This window comes from Staurois parvus, unplaced genomic scaffold (assembly GCF_062004578.1).
Source record: "Staurois parvus isolate SC_StPar_1 unplaced genomic scaffold, SC_StPar_1.0 ptg000519l, whole genome shotgun sequence".
NCBI lineage: Eukaryota > Metazoa > Chordata > Amphibia > Anura > Ranidae > Staurois > Staurois parvus.
The window spans coordinates 1076060-1098624 of record NW_028318315.1 but is presented as its reverse complement, the minus strand read 5'-3'; the positions used below and the strand labels follow the sequence as shown (position 1 = coordinate 1098624).

The following is a 22565-nucleotide window of genomic DNA, read 5'->3' as shown; positions in this document are numbered from 1 at the left end:
CATGATCTGCTGTGTCATTGGACACAGCTGATCACGTGGCAAAAGGCCGCTGTGATTGGCCTTTTACCTCATCACATGATCAGCTGTGTCTGTAGGACACAGCGATCATGGAAATCACTGGAGGTGCACGGGAGGGCGCATTCTGGAAGGATGTCATATAACTCCCTCCCAGAACTGGGTAACCGCGCTGTAGCCATCATTCCGCTATAGCGCGGTTACCAAGTGGTTAAAGCAATCCACTGAGCTGGCCAACTCTTGAGGGAGTCTATTCCACATTTTCACATTCCCATTGATCTTCAATGAAAGGGACCACTACACTGACCACTGATATAAGGAGGTCCTTCTCCAATGGTCACCAATATAAAGGACCATTACAATGACCACTGATATAAGGGGGTCCTTTTCCCACTGGTCACCAATGTAAAGGACCACTACACTGATCACTGATATAAGGGGTCCTTCTCCAATGGTCACCAATGTAAAGGACCACTACACTGACCACTGATATAAGAGGATCCTTCTCCAATGGTCACCAATGTAAAGGACCACTACACTGACCACTGATATAAGAGGATCCTTCTCCAATGGTCACCAATATAACGGACCACTACACTGACCTCTGATATAAGGGGGTCCTTTCCCCACTGGTCACCAATGTAAAGGACCACTACACTGACCACTGATATAAGGGGGTCCTTCTCCCATTGGTCACCAATGTAAGGGACCACTACACTGACCACTGATATAAGGGAGTCCTTTTCCCACTGGTCACCAATGTAAGGGACCACTACACTGACCTCTGATATAAGGGGGGTCCTTCTCCAATGGTCACCAATATATAGGACCACTACATTGACCACTGATATAAGGGGGCCCTTTTCCCACTGGTCACCAATGTAAGGGACCACTACACTGACCACTGATATAAGGGGGTCCTTTTCCCACTGGTCACCAATGTAAGGGACCACTACACTGACCACTGATATAAGGGGGTCCTTCTCCCATTGGTCACCAATGTAAGGGACCACTACACTGACCACTGATATAAGGGGGTCCTTCTCCCATTGGTCACCAATGTAAACGAGCACTACACTGACCACTGATATAAGGGGGTCCTTTTCCCATTGGTCACCAATGTAAGGCACCACTATACTGATATAAGGGGATGCTTATCTCATTGGTCACCAATGTAAGGGACCACTGATATAAGGAGGTCCCTGTCCAATGGTCACCAATGTAAAACTGGAGAGTGCAAAATCTGCTGCAGCTGTGCACGGTAGCCAATCAGCTTCTAACTTCACCTTGTTCAAATAAGCTTTGACAAAAAAACAAAATCTGGAAGCGGATTGGCTACCATGCACAGCTGCACCAAGTTTCGTACTCTTCAGCTTTAGTAAATCAACCCCATTGTCACCACTATTACAACTCCTTCTTTTATATAGCTGAGGACAGCTTGGGGAACTGTCAACTTTGTGGGAAGAGTTTGGGGATGGCCCCTTCCTGTTCCAACATGACTGCATACCAGTGCACAAAGCAAGGTCTATAAAGACATGGAGGAGCCAGTTTGGGGTGGAGGAACTTGACTGTCCTGCACAGAGTCCTGACCTCAACCCCATAGAACACCTTTGGGATGAATTAGAGCGGAGACTGCGAGCCAGGCCTCCTCCCCCGACATCAGTGCCTGACCTGACTAATGTGCTTCTGGAAGAATGGTCCAACCTTCCCAGAAGAGTTGAAACTGTTATAGCTGCAAAGGGCGGGGCCAACTCAATATTGAACCCTACGGACTAAGACTGGGGGGCCATTAAAGTTCATGTGTGTGAAAAGGGCGGGGCCAACTCAATATTGAACCCTACGGACTAAGACTGGGGGGCCATTAAAGTTCATGTGTGTGGAAAGGGCGGGGCCAACTCAATATTGAACCCTACGGACTAAGACTGGGGGGCCATTAAAGTTCATGTGTGTGGAAAGGGCGGGGCCAACTCAATATTGAACCCTACGGATTAAGACTGGGGGGCCATTAAAGTTCATGTGCGTGGAAAGGCAGTAGTGATGGGCAAACACCCCACCGGTTTGGTTTGCGGTAAAACAATCGAACGGACCAAAAGTTTGCCGCGAACATCGAACCTAATGCAAGCCTATGGGACTCAAATTTTCAAATTCAAAATGCCCATTTTTAAGGCTTCTATGTAAGTTATTGGCCATAAAAGTGTTATGGGGACTCGGGTACTGCCCTGGGGGACATGAATCAGTGAAAAATGTATTTTCAAAAAGTACAGTTTTTAAAGGGGCAGTCATTTTTCATTACTTAACCACTTGCCTACCGGGCACTTGTACCCCCTTCCTTACCAGGCCAATTTTCAGCTTTCAGCACTGTCGCACTTTGACAATTGCGCGGTCATACAACATTATATCCATATGAAATTTTTATCATTTTTTTCTCACAAATATAGCTTTCTTTTGGTTGTATTTACTTGCCGCTGGCTGTTTTACTTTTTGCGCTATAAACCAAAAAATAGCAAAACATCTGAAAAAAAAAGTTTCTTTGTTTCTATTATAAAATTTTGCAAACAGGTAATTTTTCTCCTTCACTGATGTGCATTCATGAGGCTGCACTGATAGGCAGCACTGATTGCTGGCGCTGATAGGCACTGATTGACGCAACTGCTGGGCACTGACTGGCGCAACTGCTGGGCACTGGTAGGCGGTACTGGTGGGCACTGATGGGCACAGGTGGGTGGCACTGCTGGGCACCGATCATCAGTGCCCTGATGACCAGTGGCGATCCCTGCTCTGACAACTACCGGTTCTCAGCAGTACTTTCCTCACACTGTGACAGCGTGAGGAAAGTGCAGCTGAGAACCGGCAACTGCATTTCCCGGTGATCAGTGTGTCATTGGACACAGCTGATCATGTGGTAAAAGGCCGCTGTGGCTGGCCTTTTACCACATCACATGATCAGCTGTGTCCGTAGGGCACAGCGATCACGGAGAGTGCCGGGGGCACGCAGGAGAGCGCCTTCTGGGATGACATCATATGACGGCCTGTCAGAACTGGCCGGCTGCAGTGCAGCCATCATTTGGCTATCTGCTGTCGGCAACCAAATAAAAAAAAAATTAAAAATTAAAAATTTCTTTAAATATCATGCCTGGGGGTCCCCTAAACTACCTGCAAAGTTGTACATCTGTACAATGTATAAAACTTGCTGGAGCAGGACTGCCTTTTTTTTTAAATGGTATGTTTATTAAAAAAACAGCGTGGGGTCCCCCCAATCTATACCAGTTTTGTTTTTGTTAATGTATTTTTTGCTTATATTAATTTTTTTAATTATTCTTTATTTAATTGGTTTTTTTTCCAGGGAAAGTATTCTTTCTTCTACCTTATATAGTGTGGGAAGGATACTGGGAATTGTGAGAGCGCAGTGCATTGTGGGGTGTGTGGCGGGCAAACAGTTGGTGGTGCCTTCACTGCACAACCCTTCAGAGTTATCCTTGATGAGTACAGGATTGGACCCAGCTTTAAAAATTCTACAAGTGCTGAAAAATTGGGCCTTGGGTGTTGGTGGTGCCTAAACACTGTAATGCCTCACAGTTATGCAGGCTATAGATGGGTTGAAAATCGGCCGATTTTTCGGCCGAAAATAAAATCGGCCGATTTTCGGATTGTTAGTGGGCTAATTGTTCAGCCGTTTTTCGGTATTTTGGCAGATTTTTTTTATCGGTAAAGTTGGAAAAAAAATCAGCCGATTTTGCCGATCGGCCGATTTTCGTGGCAATGATGGGCAAATCGGCCGATCTTTTTACCGATAAAAAAATCTGCACATGAGCAGTGACCTGCAAAAGGAAGACAAAAAGAAGAAGAAAGAAGAAGAGGATGAAGAAGAAGAAGAGGAAGAAGAAGAAGAGGAAGAGGAAGAAGAAGAGGAGGAGGAAGAGGATGAAGAAGAGGAATAGGAAGAAGAAGAGGATGAAGAAGAGGATGATGAAGAAGAAGAGGATGAAGAAGAAGAAGAGGATGAAGAAGAGGAGGAGGAAGAAGAAGAAGAGGATGATGAAGAAGAAGAGGATGAAGAAGAAGAAGAGGATGAAGAGGAAGATGAAGAAGAGGATGAAGAAGCTGAAGAAGAGGAGGAAGAAGAAGAAGAAGAGGATGAAGAAGAGGATGAAGAGGATGAAGAAGAGGATGATGATGAAGAAGAAGAGGATGAAGAAGAAGAAGAGGATGAAGAAGAAGTAGAAGAAGAAGAGGATGAAGAAGAAGAAGAGGAGGAAGAAGAAGAAGAGGATGAAGAAGGAGAGAAAGATGAAGAAGAGGATGAAGAAGCAGAAGAAGAGGAAGAAGAGGAAGCGGAAGAAAAAGAAGAGGATGAAGAAAAAGAGGATGAAGAAGAGGATGAAGATGAAGAAGAGGATGAAGAAGAAGAAGTAGAAGAGGCAGAAGAAGAGGATGAAGAGGATGAAGAAGAAGAAGAGGAAGAAGTAGAAGAAGAAGTAGAAGAAGAGGAAGAAGAAGAAGAAGAAGAGGATGAATAAGAAAAGGAATTCCAGTCCAGCAAAAAGTGTCCCTGCAGAGAGCTCCGCTATTTCTTTGACAGTTCCTTGACATTTATAGCAGTTGCAACAATGTATCTATTTGTTTCCAAATAAAAACATCTGTATCCTAAATGGATACAAATAGATACATTGTTGCAACCGCTATAAATGTCAAAGAACTGTCAAAGAAATAGCGGAGCTCTCTGCAGGGACACTTTTTGCCGGCTGTAGATGGGATGAAAATCGGCCGATTTTTTTTACCGTTGCTGGTAACGTCGGCCACTTGAACGACCGATTTTTTGGGTTTTTTTAAAGAAAAATCGGCCGATTTTCGACCCATCTATGGCCTGCATTACTCTTGCTGGGCTCAGGCATGGGCCCTGCAATTAACAATTAGAGAAAAATGGTGAAAATTTTAAATTAGAGGCAAAACTTAGATGAAAACTTGGGCCTTGGGGGTTGGTGGTGACCTATACCAAAAAAATAGTTGGAAGCTAGCAAAATCAGGATTCAGAAATAGGATAGGCAGCATAGAAAGTCTTCAGATCCCTAACAAATTGAATCAGTTACATCAGCATCAGGGGCAAGATAGTTACTGATTCATTTTGATAAATGTCAGCTGGTCAACGGAGCCTTTGACAGACGCACAGTTTTATCCATCACAACACAAAACCTCCAGCAGCACTGAATGTCCATTCGGAAAGCACGCTGGATGCAGGACAGGCCAATGGCTCGATGGCATATTGAGCAAGTACTGGCCAGTGATCCATCCTCAAGAGCCAGTAACCCAATGAATGCTCAGTTGGAAAGGTCTCCAAGTCTGCTCTTGCCCCTAGATAATCCTTCACCATATGATGCAGATGCTGGCGATGGGTGCTTAAACCTAACAGCCCTGGGTGCTGAGGACTAAAGAACTGTTTGAAGGCAACGGTCAGCTGGCCGCCTTCTCCACCGCTCTTCCTTTGACAGAATGAAGTCTCAGAAACACGTTGTCCAGGAAATGGTAACCTCCCATTGTCCGGAAAGGTGTTACACAAATTTTTATCAAGGTGTCCTCAAAATGTTTCATTCTCTGCTCCCTCTGCGAACACTGGATGAGCTTTGCAACTTTACCTTTGTTACATGGCTCAAGAAGGGTTGCCGACCATTATTGATCCCTCTCCTTGATACCACGAATCCTCGGGTCCTAACTCAGGCTTTGTAGAATCAGGGTGCCCATGCAGCGTAAGTTTGAGGAGGCAGGGGATTCTGAATCCTCTGGGTTACTGAGGATGACATTGTCAGGAACTACTTCCTCCCAGCCACATACTACTGGCTGGGTTTCTGGGGACTGAATACCACCCCTTGAAGACTGCTGTATATGATTCTCTACTTCCATCCTCCTCCTCCTGTTGTGTGTTCTGTGGCCCCGCAAGACTGTTTTCCACATAAAGCGAGCCTTGAGAAAACAGGAAATCCTTTTCTTCCTCCCGCTGTTCTGCTTCAAGTGCCCTATCCATTATTCCATGCAGCGTGTGCTCCAGAAGGAAGACTAGAGGGATAGGGATGCATGCAGTGTCACAGCTCACCATCCTTGTGGCCTCCTTAAACGGTGATAGGACAGTGCATGCATCCTTTATCAGCAGCCATTGGTGTGGTGAAAAGAAGCCAAGCTCCCCTGAGCCTGTCCTTGTGCCATATTCACACAGGTACTCATTGATGGCCCTCTGCCGTGTGTGCAGCCACCGCAGCATTGCTGAAGTTGAGTTCCACCGAGTGGACATGTCACAAATGATTCGGTTGGTGGGCAGGTTGAATTCCTGCCAGCTGAACAATGGACATGTATGACCACCGGAAATTGCCACAGACTTTTCTGGCCTGCCTCAGGAGATCCTGAAAGCCTGGGTACCTATTCAAGAAACGCTGCACCACCAAATTCAGGATGTGTGCCAAGCATGGAACACGTGTCAAGTGTCCCTGTCGGAGGGGGGAGAGAAGATTGGTGCCATTGTCACATACAACCATTCCTGGCTCAAGCTGCCATGGCGTCAACCACCTCTGAGCATGCCCCTGCAGAGCTGACAGAATCTCTGGCCCGGTGTGGCTCCTGTCCTCTAGACAGATCAGCTGAAGCACCGCGTGGAATCTTTTAGCCTGACTGTTTGCATAGCCCCTTGAACGCTTACAGAGCACTGCTGGTTCAGATGACAATTCAGCAGAAGAGGCCATAGAGGCAGAGGAAGGGGCTGAGTAGACAGATCACCATTAGCTTTCTGGGGGCCTAGTGGCAGAACAAGCTCCAGCACGGAACCCTTTTCTGAATCCCTGTCAGCAGCTAGCAAAGTTACCCAGTGCACGTGAAGGATATGTAACGTCCCTGCCTATACCTGCTGAACCATGTGTGAGCACAAATGTGGACCTTGCCCTGTTCACTGAGGCCAAAACATTGCCTTTCACATGATGGTACAAAGTTGGAATGGCCTTACGTGAAAAGATTTGTCTTTTCGGAACCTGCCACTTTGGTACAGCACATTCTGCAAATTCACGGAAGGGGGCCGAGTCCACCAGATGGAAAGGCAGCAGTTGTAACGCTAGTGTAATGATCCACCTGGCGGTACCTCTGGCAGTCCACCGGACAGGATTCCTCAGAGCGCGGAGTCTTAGTCCCGGTCTACTTGTTCACCAGGGCCCCTGATGGTGGGGATGGACTTGGAGCAGACCAGGACCAGGTCACGACCTCTGAGTACTCCCACCCATGGCAGAGGAGTCCGCAGGGGATATCTACAAGAGGAGAGCCTGATGTGAAGAGGCCAAATGGGCCCAAGCAGGATGGATGGATGGATGGATAGATGAATGATAATTTCGTGGTCAGACAGGCCGGGTCGTTACCGTGGGAGCAGCGAGGTACAAGGCGGCAGGCAGAGGAGAGTCGGGTCACACGCAGGGTCAATACCAGAGTTTCAGATCCAATAGGGGCAATCCAAAGAGAGGTCAGGCAAGCCAGGGGTCAGGGCAGGAGAATACAGCAAGTCAGAGGCAATCCGGGTCAGCAACAGTCAATCTACACAGGAACAGAAGCAGGGGAACACAGGATAGACCTAACGGCAACCAGTGTCAGCGCAGGGCATCTTTAAATACTGCGCCTTGTGCTGTCATTGGTGCCCAGCGTGCACCCGAGGCACCCAGTGCGCATGCGCGAGTTCCCCTCCGCTGCGGCTGGCCAGGACCTAGCGCCCGTAGCCTGGCATGAGCCGGCAAACCGTGCATGCGCCGGATCGGACGCCGCGGCGGACCCTGACAGCTAGCAATTTGGCCAGGATAGCATTTGGACGCTGAGCATGTTGATGGATGGGACAGTGTTTTTTTTACAGTTCAGCAACTGGGGTAGCAAAATTTGCCTGCTGAAATCAACAGGTGGTGTACTGCTATCAGATGGGGTGCCAGGACCTGTGGCACCCACTGCTGTACCTTCACTCTTCTCAGTGGAGGCTGTTGAGAAGACCTGATGTTTTGGAGTAGAGGTAGAAATCCCAGATGAGGAGCAAGAAGAAGTCTGCACTTTTTTCAGATGTGGGTCTTTCATGTGCTGTTGCCAATGGGCTGCATGGCAGCTCATCATACTGTATGTCAAGCATGTGGTACCCAAGAGGCTGCTGTTTTGGCCACGCTTGATCTGCTTCAGACAGAGACTGCAAACAGCAATGCTATGGTGAAAGCCCACACCAGAGAACTTTTGGAAGTCTGCCAGGAGTCAGTAGCGCCCTTCACCTGTGGAGCTCTGTCGTGTGATGCCATCGGTTGCCTGCCCCTGGAGGACATCCTGCCTTGTTGGAGTTCTGCGTCCTCCTCACTTTCCTCCTCTGTTCTCTTGGGCACCCAAGTACAGTCAGTGACCTCATCATCCCCTTCCTCCTCGTCAATGGAGTTGGCAGTGTGCTGCGGGTGGGGGGGGGGGGGGGGAACATGACTGCCATTTCTTTTCCCTCACTGGCACCTCCTCTCTCTAGGCTCACATTACTCCTCATCCTGGGAACCAACATCGGAGCATTCAGATTCCTGCGCATTCTCCAGCAGCATGGGACTGACACTATGATCAAATCATTCTGGTGACTCCTCCATGCATGATGGTGGGGCTATGGAAGGAGCAGCTGTGGTGGACAAGGAACCTGTGGAATAGGCTGCTTTGGCAGCTGCAGTGGAAGGCAAAATAGTATGAGCCTGGGTGACAGAGGATGAGGAGGATGAGGATGGCTGAGTTAATCACTCCACCTCTTTTGTATGTTGTGGCTCAGTAATACAGCCAGCACCAGAAAAAAAGAAAAGGACGTGTGCCCTGCCTGCAGAGGATACACCATGTCCACGACCACCACTGTTCACTGTGGACACAGAGGCTGATTGCCCTCTCTTAGCTGCTTGTGAACATCTGCCACTCCTTATTGGCCTTTCAGACATGGTGAGATTTTTTTTTTTTTGCTCCTATATATACTGCAGCAGGCTACTGGTATAACACTGCATGAGACCACTCCTATAACACACACTACGCAAGGCAACGGTATCAGCAGCCTTAAATAGTGTGGGGCATGGTCTTAGCCCTTGAGCCATGATTGGCCAAAGTCACCAAGACCAACCATGGCTCTTCCTGAGAACTCAGCTGATTGGCCAATGCTTTGCACCTGACCTGACCCTTGGGCAACGGGCGAACTTCCCAAAAAACACCTTTACCGCATGAGTGTTCGGCGAACACACGAACGGCCAATGTTCGACTCAAATCATCAGCCCATCCCTAATAGCTACAGTGGTCTGGTGACACTGACTGGTGTGGCAGTGATCAGGAACACTGTGGCTGGCTTACACTGGTCTGTTGACACTGCAACTGGTGTGGCGGCGATCAGGAACACTATTGCCACCTGCACTCATTTGGGTTACTGGCACTGGTGTGGCAATACTGAACAAGACCACTGTTGCTGGCTGCACTGTTCTGGTGATGATGGGACTGATGTAAAGATGATCAAGTACGGGAACACTGTTACAGGCTTACACTGGTTTGGTGACACTGGGACATGTGTGGCTATAATCAGGAACACTGTTACTGGCTGCATTGGTCAGGTGATGCTGGGACTGGTGTGGTGGTGATAAGGTACACTGTTTCTGGCTTATACTGGTCTTGTGACACTGTACAGGTGTGGCAGTAATCAGAAACACTGTTGATCTGATCACGCTAGCACTGGTGCGGCGGTGATCAGGAATACTGTTGATGGCCACATTGGGAATGGTGTGGTTGCAATCAGAAAAACTGTTGCTGGCTACACTGGCGTGGTGACACTGGGACTGGTGTGGCAGTGATCATGGACACTGTGACTGGTTGTACTAGTATGGTGCCATGGTGTACTGGTGTGGCAGTGATCAGGGACACGCTGACTGGCTACACTAGTATGGTGCCATGGTGTGGCAGTAATCAGGGACACTGGCTGCACTACTATGGTGCCATGGCGTGGCAGTGATCAGGGACACGCTGACTGGCTGCACTAGTATGGTGCCATGGCGTGGCAGTGATCAGGGACACGCTGACTGGCTGCACTAGTATGGTGCCATGGCGTGGCAGTGATCAGGGACGCGCTGACTGGCTGCACTAGTATGGTGCCATGGCGTGGCAGTGATCAGGGACGCGCTGACCGGCTGCACTAGTATGGTGCCATGGCGTGGCAGTGATCAGGGACGCGCTGACCGGCTGCACTAGTATGGTGCCATGGCGTGGCAGTGATCAGGGACGCGCTGACTGGCTGCACTAGTATGGTGCCATGGCGTGGCAGTGATCAGGGACGCGCTGACCGGCTGCACTAGTATGGTGCCATGGCGTGGCAGTGATCAGGGACGCGCTGACCGGCTGCACTAGTATGGTGCCATGGCGTGGCAGTGATCAGGGACGCGCTGACTGGCTGCACTACTATGGTGCCATGGCGTGGCAGTGATCAGGGACACGCTGACTGGCTGCACTAGTATGGTGCCATGCCGTGGCAGTGATCAGGGGCACACTGACTGGCTACACTAGAATGGTGCCATGGCGTGGCAGTGATCAGGGACACATTGACTGGCTGCACTAGTATGGTGACCTTATACTGCTGTGGCCAGTAATCAGGCACACTGGCTAGCTGCATTGGCATACAGTGTCATCAGAACTGCCAACCGGTGTCCCTGCTTACTAGCCACAGCAGTACCACATCACCAAAATGATACTGCATTGCTCTAATGACTATGGTTGTTTCTAACATAGTGTGTCCTACAATGCTGAGCCCTGTACCCTGATCCAAAGGACACAAAGATCCCAGGGCGCACACGAACATCAAGGGTCATCCAGCAACGATCCAGAACTGCACCCCCTCCCCTACTGTTAACCACTTGCCCTCCTGAGGATTTACCCCCCTTAATGACCACGCCTTTTTTTGCTATTCAGCTCTGCACTATATCAACTGATAATTGCGCGATCATGCAATACCGTACCCAAACTAAATTTACGTCCTTTTTTTCACACAAATAGAGCTTTCTTTCTGTGGTATTTGATCACCTGTGCGCTTTTTATTTTGTATGCTATTAACAAAAAAGCCCGAAAATTTTGAAAAAAAAATCAAGTTACTTACGGTAACGTCTTTTCCGGGAGTCTTTCAGGCCAGCACCTTGAGAGACCTCGGCTCCTCCCCATCTGAGGAAACACCTCCTCCCTAAAATAAAAGACCTCCACTCCCCTCCGACCTCAGTTCTCCAAACATCCTCCGGTCACCTGGGGGAGACACAACGTGAGACAACGTAATCACCACAAATCATTCTCACATAATCCATATCAACACTGGGTGGGAAACCGGTGCTGGCCTGAAAGACTCCCGGAAAAGACGTTACCGTATGTAACTTGATTTTTCCCCTTACGTCTTTCAGGCCAGCACCTTGAGAGGATAAGCGAGTACTCACCCCTCGGGTGGGCTAACTGCTTGCAAGACCTTACGACCAAAGGCCTGCTCCTGCACCGAGATCAGGTCCAACCTGTAATGTTTGGCAAATGTGTCATAACTGGACCATGTTGCCGCTCTGCAGATCTGCCCCGGAGACGCCCCTGCAAATTTAGCCTGAGTAGCTGCCACCGCTCGGGTGGAGTGCGTCCTGATACCTTCCAGAACCTCCAGGCCTTCCGCCTGGTATGCTCCAGAAATTGCCAACTTCAACCAACCTGCCAGCGTCCTTCTGGACGCCTTTTTTCCTTTCCTAGTTCCCTTGAAAAAAACAAAAAAGGATTCGGTGCTCCTCAACTCTCTAGTCCTTTCTAGATATTGGAGTACGCACCTTCTGACATCCAATAAATGAATTTTTTTCTGATCATCCCCAACCGGGTCAGTAAAAAATGAGGGAAGGACTATGTCCTGTTCCCTCTGGAATCTCTGTGCCACCTTCGGGATGAAGGATGTGTCCGTTCAAAAAACTACCCTGTCCAGAAAAACACGGAGATAGGGCGACCTGATAGATAATGCTTCCAGCTCACACAGCCTCCTTGCCGTGGTGACCGCTACCAAGAAGGCAGTCTTGACGGTGAGTTCGCCAATCGAGCAGGACTCCAGGGGCTCGAATGGCGTCCTCGTCATCGCACCAAGTACCTTGGCCAAATCCCACATCGGGAACGGACTGGCCCTTGGAGGCATCTGTCTCACTAGAGCTTTAAAAAATCTAGCCACCATCGCCTCCCTGGCCAGGGGTGTCTCCAGGAACACGCTGAGAGCAGAGATCTGTCCCTTGAGCGTGCTAACTGATAACCCCTTGTCAGCCCCTGCCTGCAGAAATTCCAACACAGACACTAAGCTGTGGGTCGCCAGCGACATCTGATCACACCAAGCTGCAAACCGACCCCAGACCCTACCGTAAATGGCCTGGGTCTCCTCTTTCCTTTTGGCCAGTAACGTGGCCACTAATCTGGGCGAAAAACCCTTCCCTAAGAGGAGCTGCCGCTCAGAAACCAAATGGTTAACCTCAACTTCCTCAGGTTGGGGCAAAGGACCGGTCCCTGTGACAACAAATCCTCCCTTGGTGGCAGCTCCCAGGGTGGACGGGAGGCTAAACTCCTCAGTGTCGCGAACCAAGCCCTCCGTGGCCAGAAGGGAGCTATCAGCATCAATGAGGTCCTCTCTGTTCTGAATTTCCTCAAAACTAGGGGAAGCAAGGGAACCGGGGGGAAGGCGTAACACAGCCAGTAGTCCCACTTTTGACTCAGCGCGTCCACCGCCCTTGATCCGTTCCCGCGGGACAGGGAAAAGAAGGCCGGGACCTTGTTTTTCCTTCCCGAAGCAAAAAGGTCCACTTCCGGGGAACCCCATCTCAGCACAATTTCCTGAAACACCTCGGGGTTCAGGGCCCATTCTGATTCCCTGAGCCGTGTTCTGCTCAGAAAATCCGCTTTCCGGTTTAGCTCTCCTCTCAAATGTACTGCAGACAGGGATGCCAAGGTCACCTCTGCCCAGGACAAGAGCGTTGCTGCTAAGGCTCCAAGGGCCCTGCTCCTTGTCCCCCCTTGCCTGTTTACATACACCACAGTCATGGCATTGTCCGATAGGACTCGCACATGGTGGCCCCTGATTCTCACCTGGAAGGCCTGAAGAGCCTCTGCCACATTTCTCAGCTCCCTCCAGTTTGAGGACCTGTTCCTCTGCTCCCAGGACCATTCCCCTTGAGCCACTAATCCTCCCAGGTGGGCGCCCCATCCTTTGGAGCTGGCATCCGTCGTGACCTCCCTGGACACTGGGAAGCACCATAACAACCCCTGGGTTACACTGGACGCCCTTCTCCACCACCACAGTGACCTCTTTACACTGGGGGGGAACCAGTACTCGGTCCTCTAAGGAGTGAGCACTCCCGTCCCAAACTCTCAGGACCCATAACTAGAGGGGACGCATATGTAGACCAGCCCATTGCACTGCTGGGATGGAAGCCGTCAGTAGACCCAGCACTGACATGACCTGCCTTATCACTATAGGTCTGTTTCTCTGCACCAGTCTGATCCCTGCCTCTAATTTGGACACCTTCTCCGAAGTCAGGCTGACCCTCTGACTCACAGCATCCAGAGTGTAACCCAGATAAACCATCCTCTGAAGGCACCAGACAAGATTTCTCTAGATTTACCATCCACCCAAGGTTTTCTAGATGGCCCCGCACTATACCCAGATTCCGCAGAAGGTGAGCCTCTGAATCTGCGAAAAGCAGCAAGTCATCCAGATAGGCTATCACTGGAATTCCCATAAAACGAATAGGAACCAGTGCCTACGTCAGAACCTTGGTAAAAATTCTCGGAGAGGATAGGCCGAATGGAAGAGCCCTAAACTGCCAGTGTCGCACTCCTCCCTCTCCCTCCACTGACAACCTGAGGAACTGCTGAGAAGTTTCCGCAATGGGCACGTGCAGGTATGCGTCCTGCAGGTCTATGGATGCCATAAAAGACCCTGGCGGGATCAGGGACCTGACTGTAAATATAGACTCCATGCGGAACCTCCGATAACGCACAGACCTGTTGAGGGGTTTTAGGTTCAAAATCAGCCGGAATTCTCCAGACGGCTTTTGAACCAAAAATACATGGGAGTACACCCCCTTCCTTTGTTCCCTTTCTGGGACCCTGACTATGACCCTTCGGTCCTCTAGATCCTCCAAGGCACTGATCAGGGCAGCGGCCATCGCCGGGTTTCTCGGACGCGTCGTCACCATATACCTCTCGGACGGTGTTTTTACGAACTCACCCGATAACCCCTTCTGACAATATCCAGAATGAAGAGGCTGGTGACCACCGCTTCCCACTGCGGAAGGAAGGCCGCCAATCTTCCTCCCACAGGAGGCACCGAGTCAGTGCGGTTTCCGGGGCTGCTCAGGAGGGCGAAAAATCGCCCCTCTCCTGCCCCGACCTCTCTGTCCTGTAGGCCTACCCTGGCCCACCGGTCTAAGGCTCAGTCTCCTTAATGGACGGGCCCTACGTGTCCCTCCCTCCGGCAACTTCCTTTTGAGGGGAAAAGATTTTTTCTTGTCCGCCGTTCGGTCCAGTAATTCCTCTAACCCTGGGCCGAACAGACAATCTCCTGTGAGAGGGATACCGCACAGTCTGACCTTGGAAGTGATGTCCCCTTGCCACGTTTTTAACCATAGCGCCCTCCTAGCCGAATTGGTGAGAGCCGCTGACCTAGCCCCCAACCTCACCGACTCAGCAGACGAATCCGCAATATATCCTACCCCCTGTAGAAGGGTCTCAAAAGAGGCCAGGATCCTTTCCTTGGGGGAGTCCGCCACTATATGGGCCTGCAACTGAGTAAGCCAGTACTCCAAGTTTCTGGCTACCACCGTCGAGGCCATGGCCGGTTTCAAATTGTACAGGGTTGAGTCCCAGGCTTTTCTAAGGAGGGATTCCGCTCTCCTATCCAGCAAATCTGGTAGAACCCCCATGTCCTAAAACGCCAGGTCTGTCCTCCTAGTCGTTTGGGAGAAGGCCGCGTCTAGTTTGGGGTTCGTGTTCCACACTGCAGCGGGGTCCTCACTAAACGGAAACCGTCTTTTTAACGATTTAGAGAAGAACGGCTTCCTCTCTGGGTCCTGCCATTCCTTCTTAATAGTCTCGACTAAGACGTCATGCACAGGGAAGATTCTGTAACTATTCCCCTCCAACCCCAGATACATCTGGTCATGGAGAGATAGGGTCTTAACCACCTCCTTTATGTCCAGGGTCTCATAAATTGCCCCCAGGAGCTCATCCACCTCCTCTAGGGTCAATTTATACCGGGAGGGACCCCTGCTTTCCTCCGAGGGACCCTCCCCTGCGGATTCCTCCTCTGACCGGGAGTCCCCCAATGGTTCCCCCTCGTCCCTAGCCACGAGAGGTTCCTTGCTGCGACTCAAGGCCGCCGGGGGGGGGGGGGATGTGTAGACTGGGGAAGCGCAAACCGCTCCATGAGTGATTTAAAGGAGTCAACCGTGCTAGTCAACTCCTTTACAGACCTAGCTAAGTCCCCCTGTTCAGGCCTGTCTTCCCTCACTAACCCCTCTATGCATGGGCCACACAGCACCTTCCTCCAGGATTCTCTCAACACCTCCTTGCAGGATGGGCATCTCCGTTTGGGCTCCTGGTGTTTAGTCTTAGCCCGAGCCTTGCCCTGAAAAACATAAAGAAGGGGCAGGAGGGAAGTCACTATACCACCCATCACTCTTCCCCGGCAGAGCCTAAGGACCTGCACCCCCCGCCCTACCCTTCCGGGAATGCCCCTGGAGCTAGGGGACAACAGATAGGGAAGGCCTCCACTGAGGCACCTTACCTGTATCTGGCTGGTGCTGGCGTCTCCTGGTCCCGGTGCCTCCGACATCGTGCTCCAGGAAGGTGGTCGCTTGGTGCAGGCCTGTCCCCCAGGCTACTATCACCGTCTCCCGGCGTCCGGCCCAGCAACAAGCACGCCAGCATGGGAAGGAGCGAGACATCACCCCGATCCTCTCCAGATCGTACCACAGCCACCCCGACACCCCAACTCGCCGGAGGGGGGCGAAGTGCAGGTACGTGCTGAGCCCCGTCACCCGGGGTGCGCGCCCACTGCTACACAGCCCGCCCAGGGAGGATGTGCAGCCGGACCCTCCGGCCTTCACTCCCGGCTGCGTCAGGCCTGACAGCCGGCTATCCGGCCCTAGGCCCCCCTGCCGTCTAGGTGACAGCACCTCGTGCTTCCTCGTGTCTCCCCACCGGAGGAAACACCTGAACTGAGGTCGGAGGGGAGTGGAGGTCTTTTATTTTAGGGTGGAGGTGTTTCCTCAGATGGGGAGGAGCCGAGGTCTCTCAAGGTGCTGGCCTGAAAGACGTAAGGGGAAAAAAACTATATTTTTTACTTTCAGCTATAAAAATATATAGTAAACTCAAAGTTAGTCATAAATTTAGGCCAAAATGTATTCTGCTCCATGTTTTTGGTAAAACAAATTCCAATAAGTGTATATTGATTGCTTTGTGTGAAAGTTATAGCGTCTACAAACTATGGAATAGATACTGCAATTTACGCCATTTTTTGCTATACAGCGCTGCACTAGTTTAACTGACGATTTCGCGGTCATGCAGTGCTATAGACAATTGAAATGTATGTCTTTTTCACTCAAATAGAGCTTTCTTTCGGTGGCATTTGATCACCTGTGCGCTTTTTATTTTTTTATTCTGCGAACACTGCGGTTTTGTATGCAGTGTATCAAGTGACCTGACACTGCATTTGCTGGGGGAGAAGGTAAGAGTATTGGCTAAACGCAGGTGCCGGCGCTGATCCCGCTAACGCTGCGTTTTTGGGGACACTATACTAATGTGAACGCTGGAATAGTGCTGGTCTGATCAAAGATATTGATCCGATCAGACAGTATACTAGCAATGGAGATTTATTGTATATGTGAGCGTGCTCCTGGCAATCACAAGGTTAGATGTGATCACTGGTGTACTAGCGGGTAACTGATGCTATCTGGGAGGGGTGCTAGCGCTATCTGAAGTCGCCGGTGACACTAATACAGCGATCAGCAAAAAATCTGTACACTTTACTAATGACACTAGTGAAAGGGCAGTGAAGGGGTTAACTGGGGTGGCGATCGAGGGGTTAAATGTGATGACTGGTGTACTGACGGGCAAACTGACGCCATCTGGGAGAGATGCTAACTGATGCTAGCGCTATCATTAAGTCTCCGGCGACACTAATACAGCGATCAGCAAAAAATCTGTACACTGTACTAATGACACTGGTGACAGGGCAGTGAAGGGGTTAACTGGGGTGGCGATCAAGGGGTTAAATGTGATGACTGGTGTACTGATGGGCAAAATGTTGCCATCTGGGAGAGATGCTAACTGATGCTAGCGCTATCTGAAGTCTCCGGCGACACTAAAACAGCGATCAGCAAAAAATCTGTACACTGTACTAATGACACTGGTGACAGGGCGGTGAAGGGGTTAACTGGGGTGGCGATCAAGGGGTTAAATGTGATGACTGGTGTACTGATGGGCAATCTGACGATATCTGGGAGGGATGCTAACTGATGCTAGCGCTATCTGAAGTCTCCGGCGACACTAATACAGTGATCAGCAAAAAATCTGTACACTGTACTAATGACACTGGTGACAGGGCAGTGAAAGGGTTAACTGGGGTGGTGATCAGGGGGTTAAATGTGTCTTAGAGTGTTCTACCCAGAGGCGGACTGACCGTTCGAGCACTGCCTGAGGGCCCGGGGTCAGCAGGGGGCCCCATGAAATGCCCGTTACTTTTATAGGCTTTTTTGGTGTGCATTGAGTGTGGGCAAGGACACAGGGGCCCTATGATCCCCTATTGCCCGGGGGCCCCATGAGTTGTCAGTCCACCCCTGGTTCTAACTGTAAATGTGTACTCACTTTTGTAATGATTTTTCTCTCTCTGGCACAGAATGTGCCCAGAGAGAAGATTTCATCACTTTCTGTCCTGTGTAACTTTCAACACAGGACAGGGATCGATCATCCAACTTGGGCCGGACATCACTGGCCTAAATTGGATGACTGATCCCTCAGGGATCAAATCGGGAAGCCCCCCCGGTGAATACCACGGGAGTGCGAATCATGTATATATACACGTGATTTTGCGCACAGGGGCCGCCCTGAAGCAGTAAATGTACTGTGGGCGGTCCTTATGCGGTTAATACATGCCACAGAATGGGTGTACCGCCTTGCATTTATTCTTTGCCCCCTCGCCTCTCTGCGCCCAGGGCGGCTGCCCCTCCTGCCTACCCCTTGTCCCGGGCCCTAGGTGAAGCAAGCAGTAGGCAGGGCCACAATTCGTGTAGGACGCATAATCCAATGAAGGGCACTTAGTCGATTAAAATACCTGAAGATCAGCTATCATTCAGGAGAACCCCTTAATAGGCCCATGACACAACAACAACTCTTTGTCCCTCAGAATTAATGAGTTTGGTACATCTTCATCCTGGAGAAAGGAGGATTAAAAAAAAATAAAAATGAACATCTCTGATACGCAAATGTATATTTATTAACATTGTCCTGAGGAAGTTTAATGGAGGGCAGAGTCAACCCATCTATGGTGCCATGGAGTTATCAGGAAAAACGTTTTCCACACTCAAGACAGAAATATGGCTTCTCGCCTATGTAAGATCTTTGATGTAGAACAAGGTCTGATCTCCATATATCGCATTTTCACACTCAGGACAGAAATACGGCTTCTCCCCCATGTGAGACCTTTGATGTCTATCAAGGACTGATTTCTGTGAAAAACATTTCCCGCACTCAGGAAAGGATTGTGGCTTCTCCCCCGTGTGAGACCTTTGATGCCTATCAAGGTTTGATTTCTCTGAAAAACATTTCCCACACTCAGGAAAGGATTGTGGCTTCTCCCCGTGTGAGACCTTTGATGCCTATCAAGGTTTGATTTCTGTGAAAAACATTTCCCGCACTCAGGAAAGGATTGTGGCTTCTCCCCCGTGTGAGATCTTTGATGTCTATCAAGATTTGATTTCTGTGAAAAACATTTCCCTCACTCACGGATGGATTGCGGCTTCTCCCCCCTGTGAGTCCGTTGATGTCTATAAAGGGCTGATTTCTGTGAAAAACATTTCCCGCACGCAGGACAGGAATACGGCTTTTCTCCCGTGTGAATCAAATGATGCCTGTCAAGATTCCACTTCCGTAGAAAGTCTTTCCCACACTCGAGGCAGGAAAATGACTTCTCACCTGTATGAGATCTTTGATGTTTAACAAGGAATAATTTCTGTGAAAAACATTTCCCGCACTCAGGACAGGAGTGTCCCGTTTTCCCCTTGTGAGAACACTGATGTGTGTAAAGATGGGATGACTGTGAAAAACATTTCCCACACTCACTACAGGAATACGGCTTCTCTCCTGTGTGAATCCTCTGATGTCTGTAAAGACTGAACTTCTCCAAAAAACTTTTGCTACACTCAGGGCAGGAATATGGTTTCTCCCCTGTGTGGGATCTTTTATGTATAACAAAGTGTGATTTACGTATAAAACATTTCCCGCACTCAGGACAGGTATACGGCTTCTCCCCTGTATGAGTCCGCAGATGTCTATACAAATTGGACTTCTCTGAAAACCGTTTACTGCATTCAGGGCAGGAGTACGGCTTCTCCCCCGTGTGAGATCTTTGATGTATAACATAGTGTGATTTCCGCATATAACCTTTCCCGCACTCAGGGCAGGAATACGGCTTTTCCCCTCTGTGAGCGCTTTGATGTCGAACAAGGTCTGACTTCTGTGAAAAACATTGCCCGCACTCAGGGCAGGAATATGGTTTCTCCCCATTGTGAGATCTTTGATGTCTAACAATGCCTGATTTGTGGAGAAAACATTTCCCGCACTCAGGGCAGGAAAATCGCTTCCTCCGTGTGTAAGATCTTTGATGTGTGACATGATTAGTTTTCCTACTGTCAGAGCAGTCATACAGCTTCTCTCCCATGTGAGATCTCTGATGTGTGACAAGTTTTGATTTCCGTGGATAAGATTTCCTACGGTCAGAGCAGTCATACAGCTTCTCCCCTGTGTGAGATCTTTGATGTGTGACAAGTTTCGATTTCCGTGGATAAGATTTCCTACGCTCAGAGCAGTCATCCAGCTTCTCCCCTGTGTGGGATCTTTGATGTATAACAAGCTCTGATTTCTGGGAAAAACCTTTTCCGCACTCAGGGCAGGAATACGGCTTCGCAGCAGTGTGAGATCTCCGATGTATAATGAGGACCGATTTCTGTGAAAAACATTTCCCGCACACAGAGCAGGAATATGGCTTTTCCCCTCTGTGAGATCTTTGATGTCTGACAAGGTCTGATTTCTGTGAAAAACATTTCCCACACTCAGGACAAAAATACGGCCTCTCCCCTGTATGAACCCTCTGATGTCTGTAAAGTCTGAACTTAGCTGAAAAACATTTCCCGCACTCGGGGCAGGAATAAGGCATCTCCCCTGTGTGAGATCTTTGATGTAGAACAAGTCCTGATTTTCTTGTAAAACATTTCCCACACTCAGGACAGGAATACAACTTTTTCCCTGTGTGAGATCTCTGATGTGTGTGAAGATGGGATACCTGTGAAAAAGATTTCCCACACTCAGAACAGAAATATGGCCTCTCCCCCGTGTGAATCTTCTGATGTCTGCAAAGTCTGGCCTTATCTGAAAAACATTTCCTGCACTCAGAGCAGAAATAAGGCTTCTCCCCTGTGTGAGATCTTTGATGTAGAACAAGTCCTGATTTCCATTTGAAACATTTCCCACACTCAAGACAGGAATAGAGCTTTTTCTCCTTGTGAGACCTCTGATGAATATAAAGCTGAGACAATTGTGTAAAACATTTCTTGCACTTGGGACAGGAATACAGCTTCTTGCCCGTGTGAGATGTGTAATGTATGAAAAGTTCTGATTTTTTAAGAAAACATTTCCCGCACTCAGAACAGGAATGAGACTTCCCACCTCTGTGAGATCTCTGATGTACAGTAAGACTTAATTCAGAGGTAAAACTTTCCCCACATTCAGGACAGGAACATTTCTCCTCCCCCTGAATTCCGGCACCATCCCCCATAGTACGAGGTTGCTCAGAGTCAAAGGGATTTGATGGTCCATCCACACTTTGAAGTCCACTATCCATAGCTGAGATCATTGTCTTTTCTTCTGCACAATCTCCTGTGAAGTCCTCATCTTCCGTTTCACAGGTTAGAGGTAAAGTGAGACGATCCTTTGAGGGTTCCTCGATGACGTGTCCTGAAAAATATAAAAACATGATCAATAGATACAAGATGGTTAGTTCATTTAAATCAAGATTTCATCTGGATCAGGTAGGTTTTAGCGAGATCTCTGTAGATGTTCCAACCAGCTGTGACTTCCCCTCTTCAGTAAAAAGTCCTTTGGTCCTCCCCCCAGATCATTTCTACATTTCCCCAGCCTTGTCAGAAGAGCAGGAACCAATGGGGACTGGGAGGGGCATGCTCTTCACACAACCACAAGCCTAGGCACTGGGTCATGTGATCTCTGATAATGAAGAGGTTCAGACTTGTAGAGCCTTTAGTAGAGAACAAGAGACCATAGGCCTAGAAATCAAATCAAGATTCCATCTGGATCAGGTAGGTTTTAGTGAGCAGATGTTCTCTGTAGATGTCCCAACCAGCTGTGACTTCCCCTCTTCAGTAAAAGGTCCTTTGGTCCTCCCCCCCAGATCACTTCTACATTTCCCCAGCCTTGTCAGAAGAGCAGGAACCAATGGGGACTGGGAGGGGCATGCTCTTCACACAACCACAAGCCTAGGCACTGGGTTATGTGATCTCTGATAATGAAGAGGTTCAAAGTTCAGACTTGGAGATCCTTTAGCACAGAAGTGGCCATAGACCTAGGCTTCTGGTGACTTCTTGGAGGAGTATTTTCTGTTGCAAAACTGTTTCAGTTTTCTTTGTTCCTCTTTTTTGTATACCAGCAAGACCATTAATGGAGTTTTATTTTAACCTTTAGCTACAAGTAAGCTCAAAAAGTAGGTTCATCCCAAGATAGTGGAATTGTAAACGCATCTTCATACTGTCAACTGAACCCCAGAATCGACCTAAATATAAATGAGTAGGTGTCCTGTCCCAGCTATTTAATTTTTTTCTGAGTTGTATTGAACTGCATCAGGTCACTACTGTTTGATGTATGCTGACATCTAATGGTGTTTTAGTGCCACTAGAACTTGTTTGCTGTGTCATTTTGGTCTCTCCCCCTGTCCTCATCTCCTGTTTAATGCTAGTTCAGTCCAAGCTGTTCTTCCATGTTGATTCTGCTGTGTTATCTCTGTGCAGAGACAGGGTTTAAAAAACTAATTGTCTTCTTACACTTCAAAAGACTGGAAAAGCATCCTCTGTACAGCAAATTAGCTGAACTTGTGTTGATATCAAGTTCTGTGTGTTTGTGACGGAGCGTAGGCAGGACAGAACACAGAGTAGATGGCAAACGCACAAAGCTTTATTGAGGCAAACAGATGACAGTCACCGAATAGGGGAGTTCGCAGGGAGGGTGAATACGCCAGT

At 49.2% G+C, this 22565-nt stretch overlaps 1 protein-coding gene across 1 annotated transcript in view; it reads right to left on the bottom strand.

The window, feature by feature from the left end:
• Positions 1 to 22565, bottom strand: part of LOC149451820 (uncharacterized) — a 74887-nt gene that overhangs the window by 22125 nt on the left and 30197 nt on the right. Inside the window, 4 exon segments of the mRNA XM_089690137.1 lie at positions 11981 to 13423; positions 13506 to 13732; positions 15830 to 16068; positions 18633 to 21273. Coding sequence (XP_089546263.1) covers positions 11981 to 13423; positions 13506 to 13732; positions 15830 to 16068; positions 18633 to 21273 — 4550 coding nt within the window.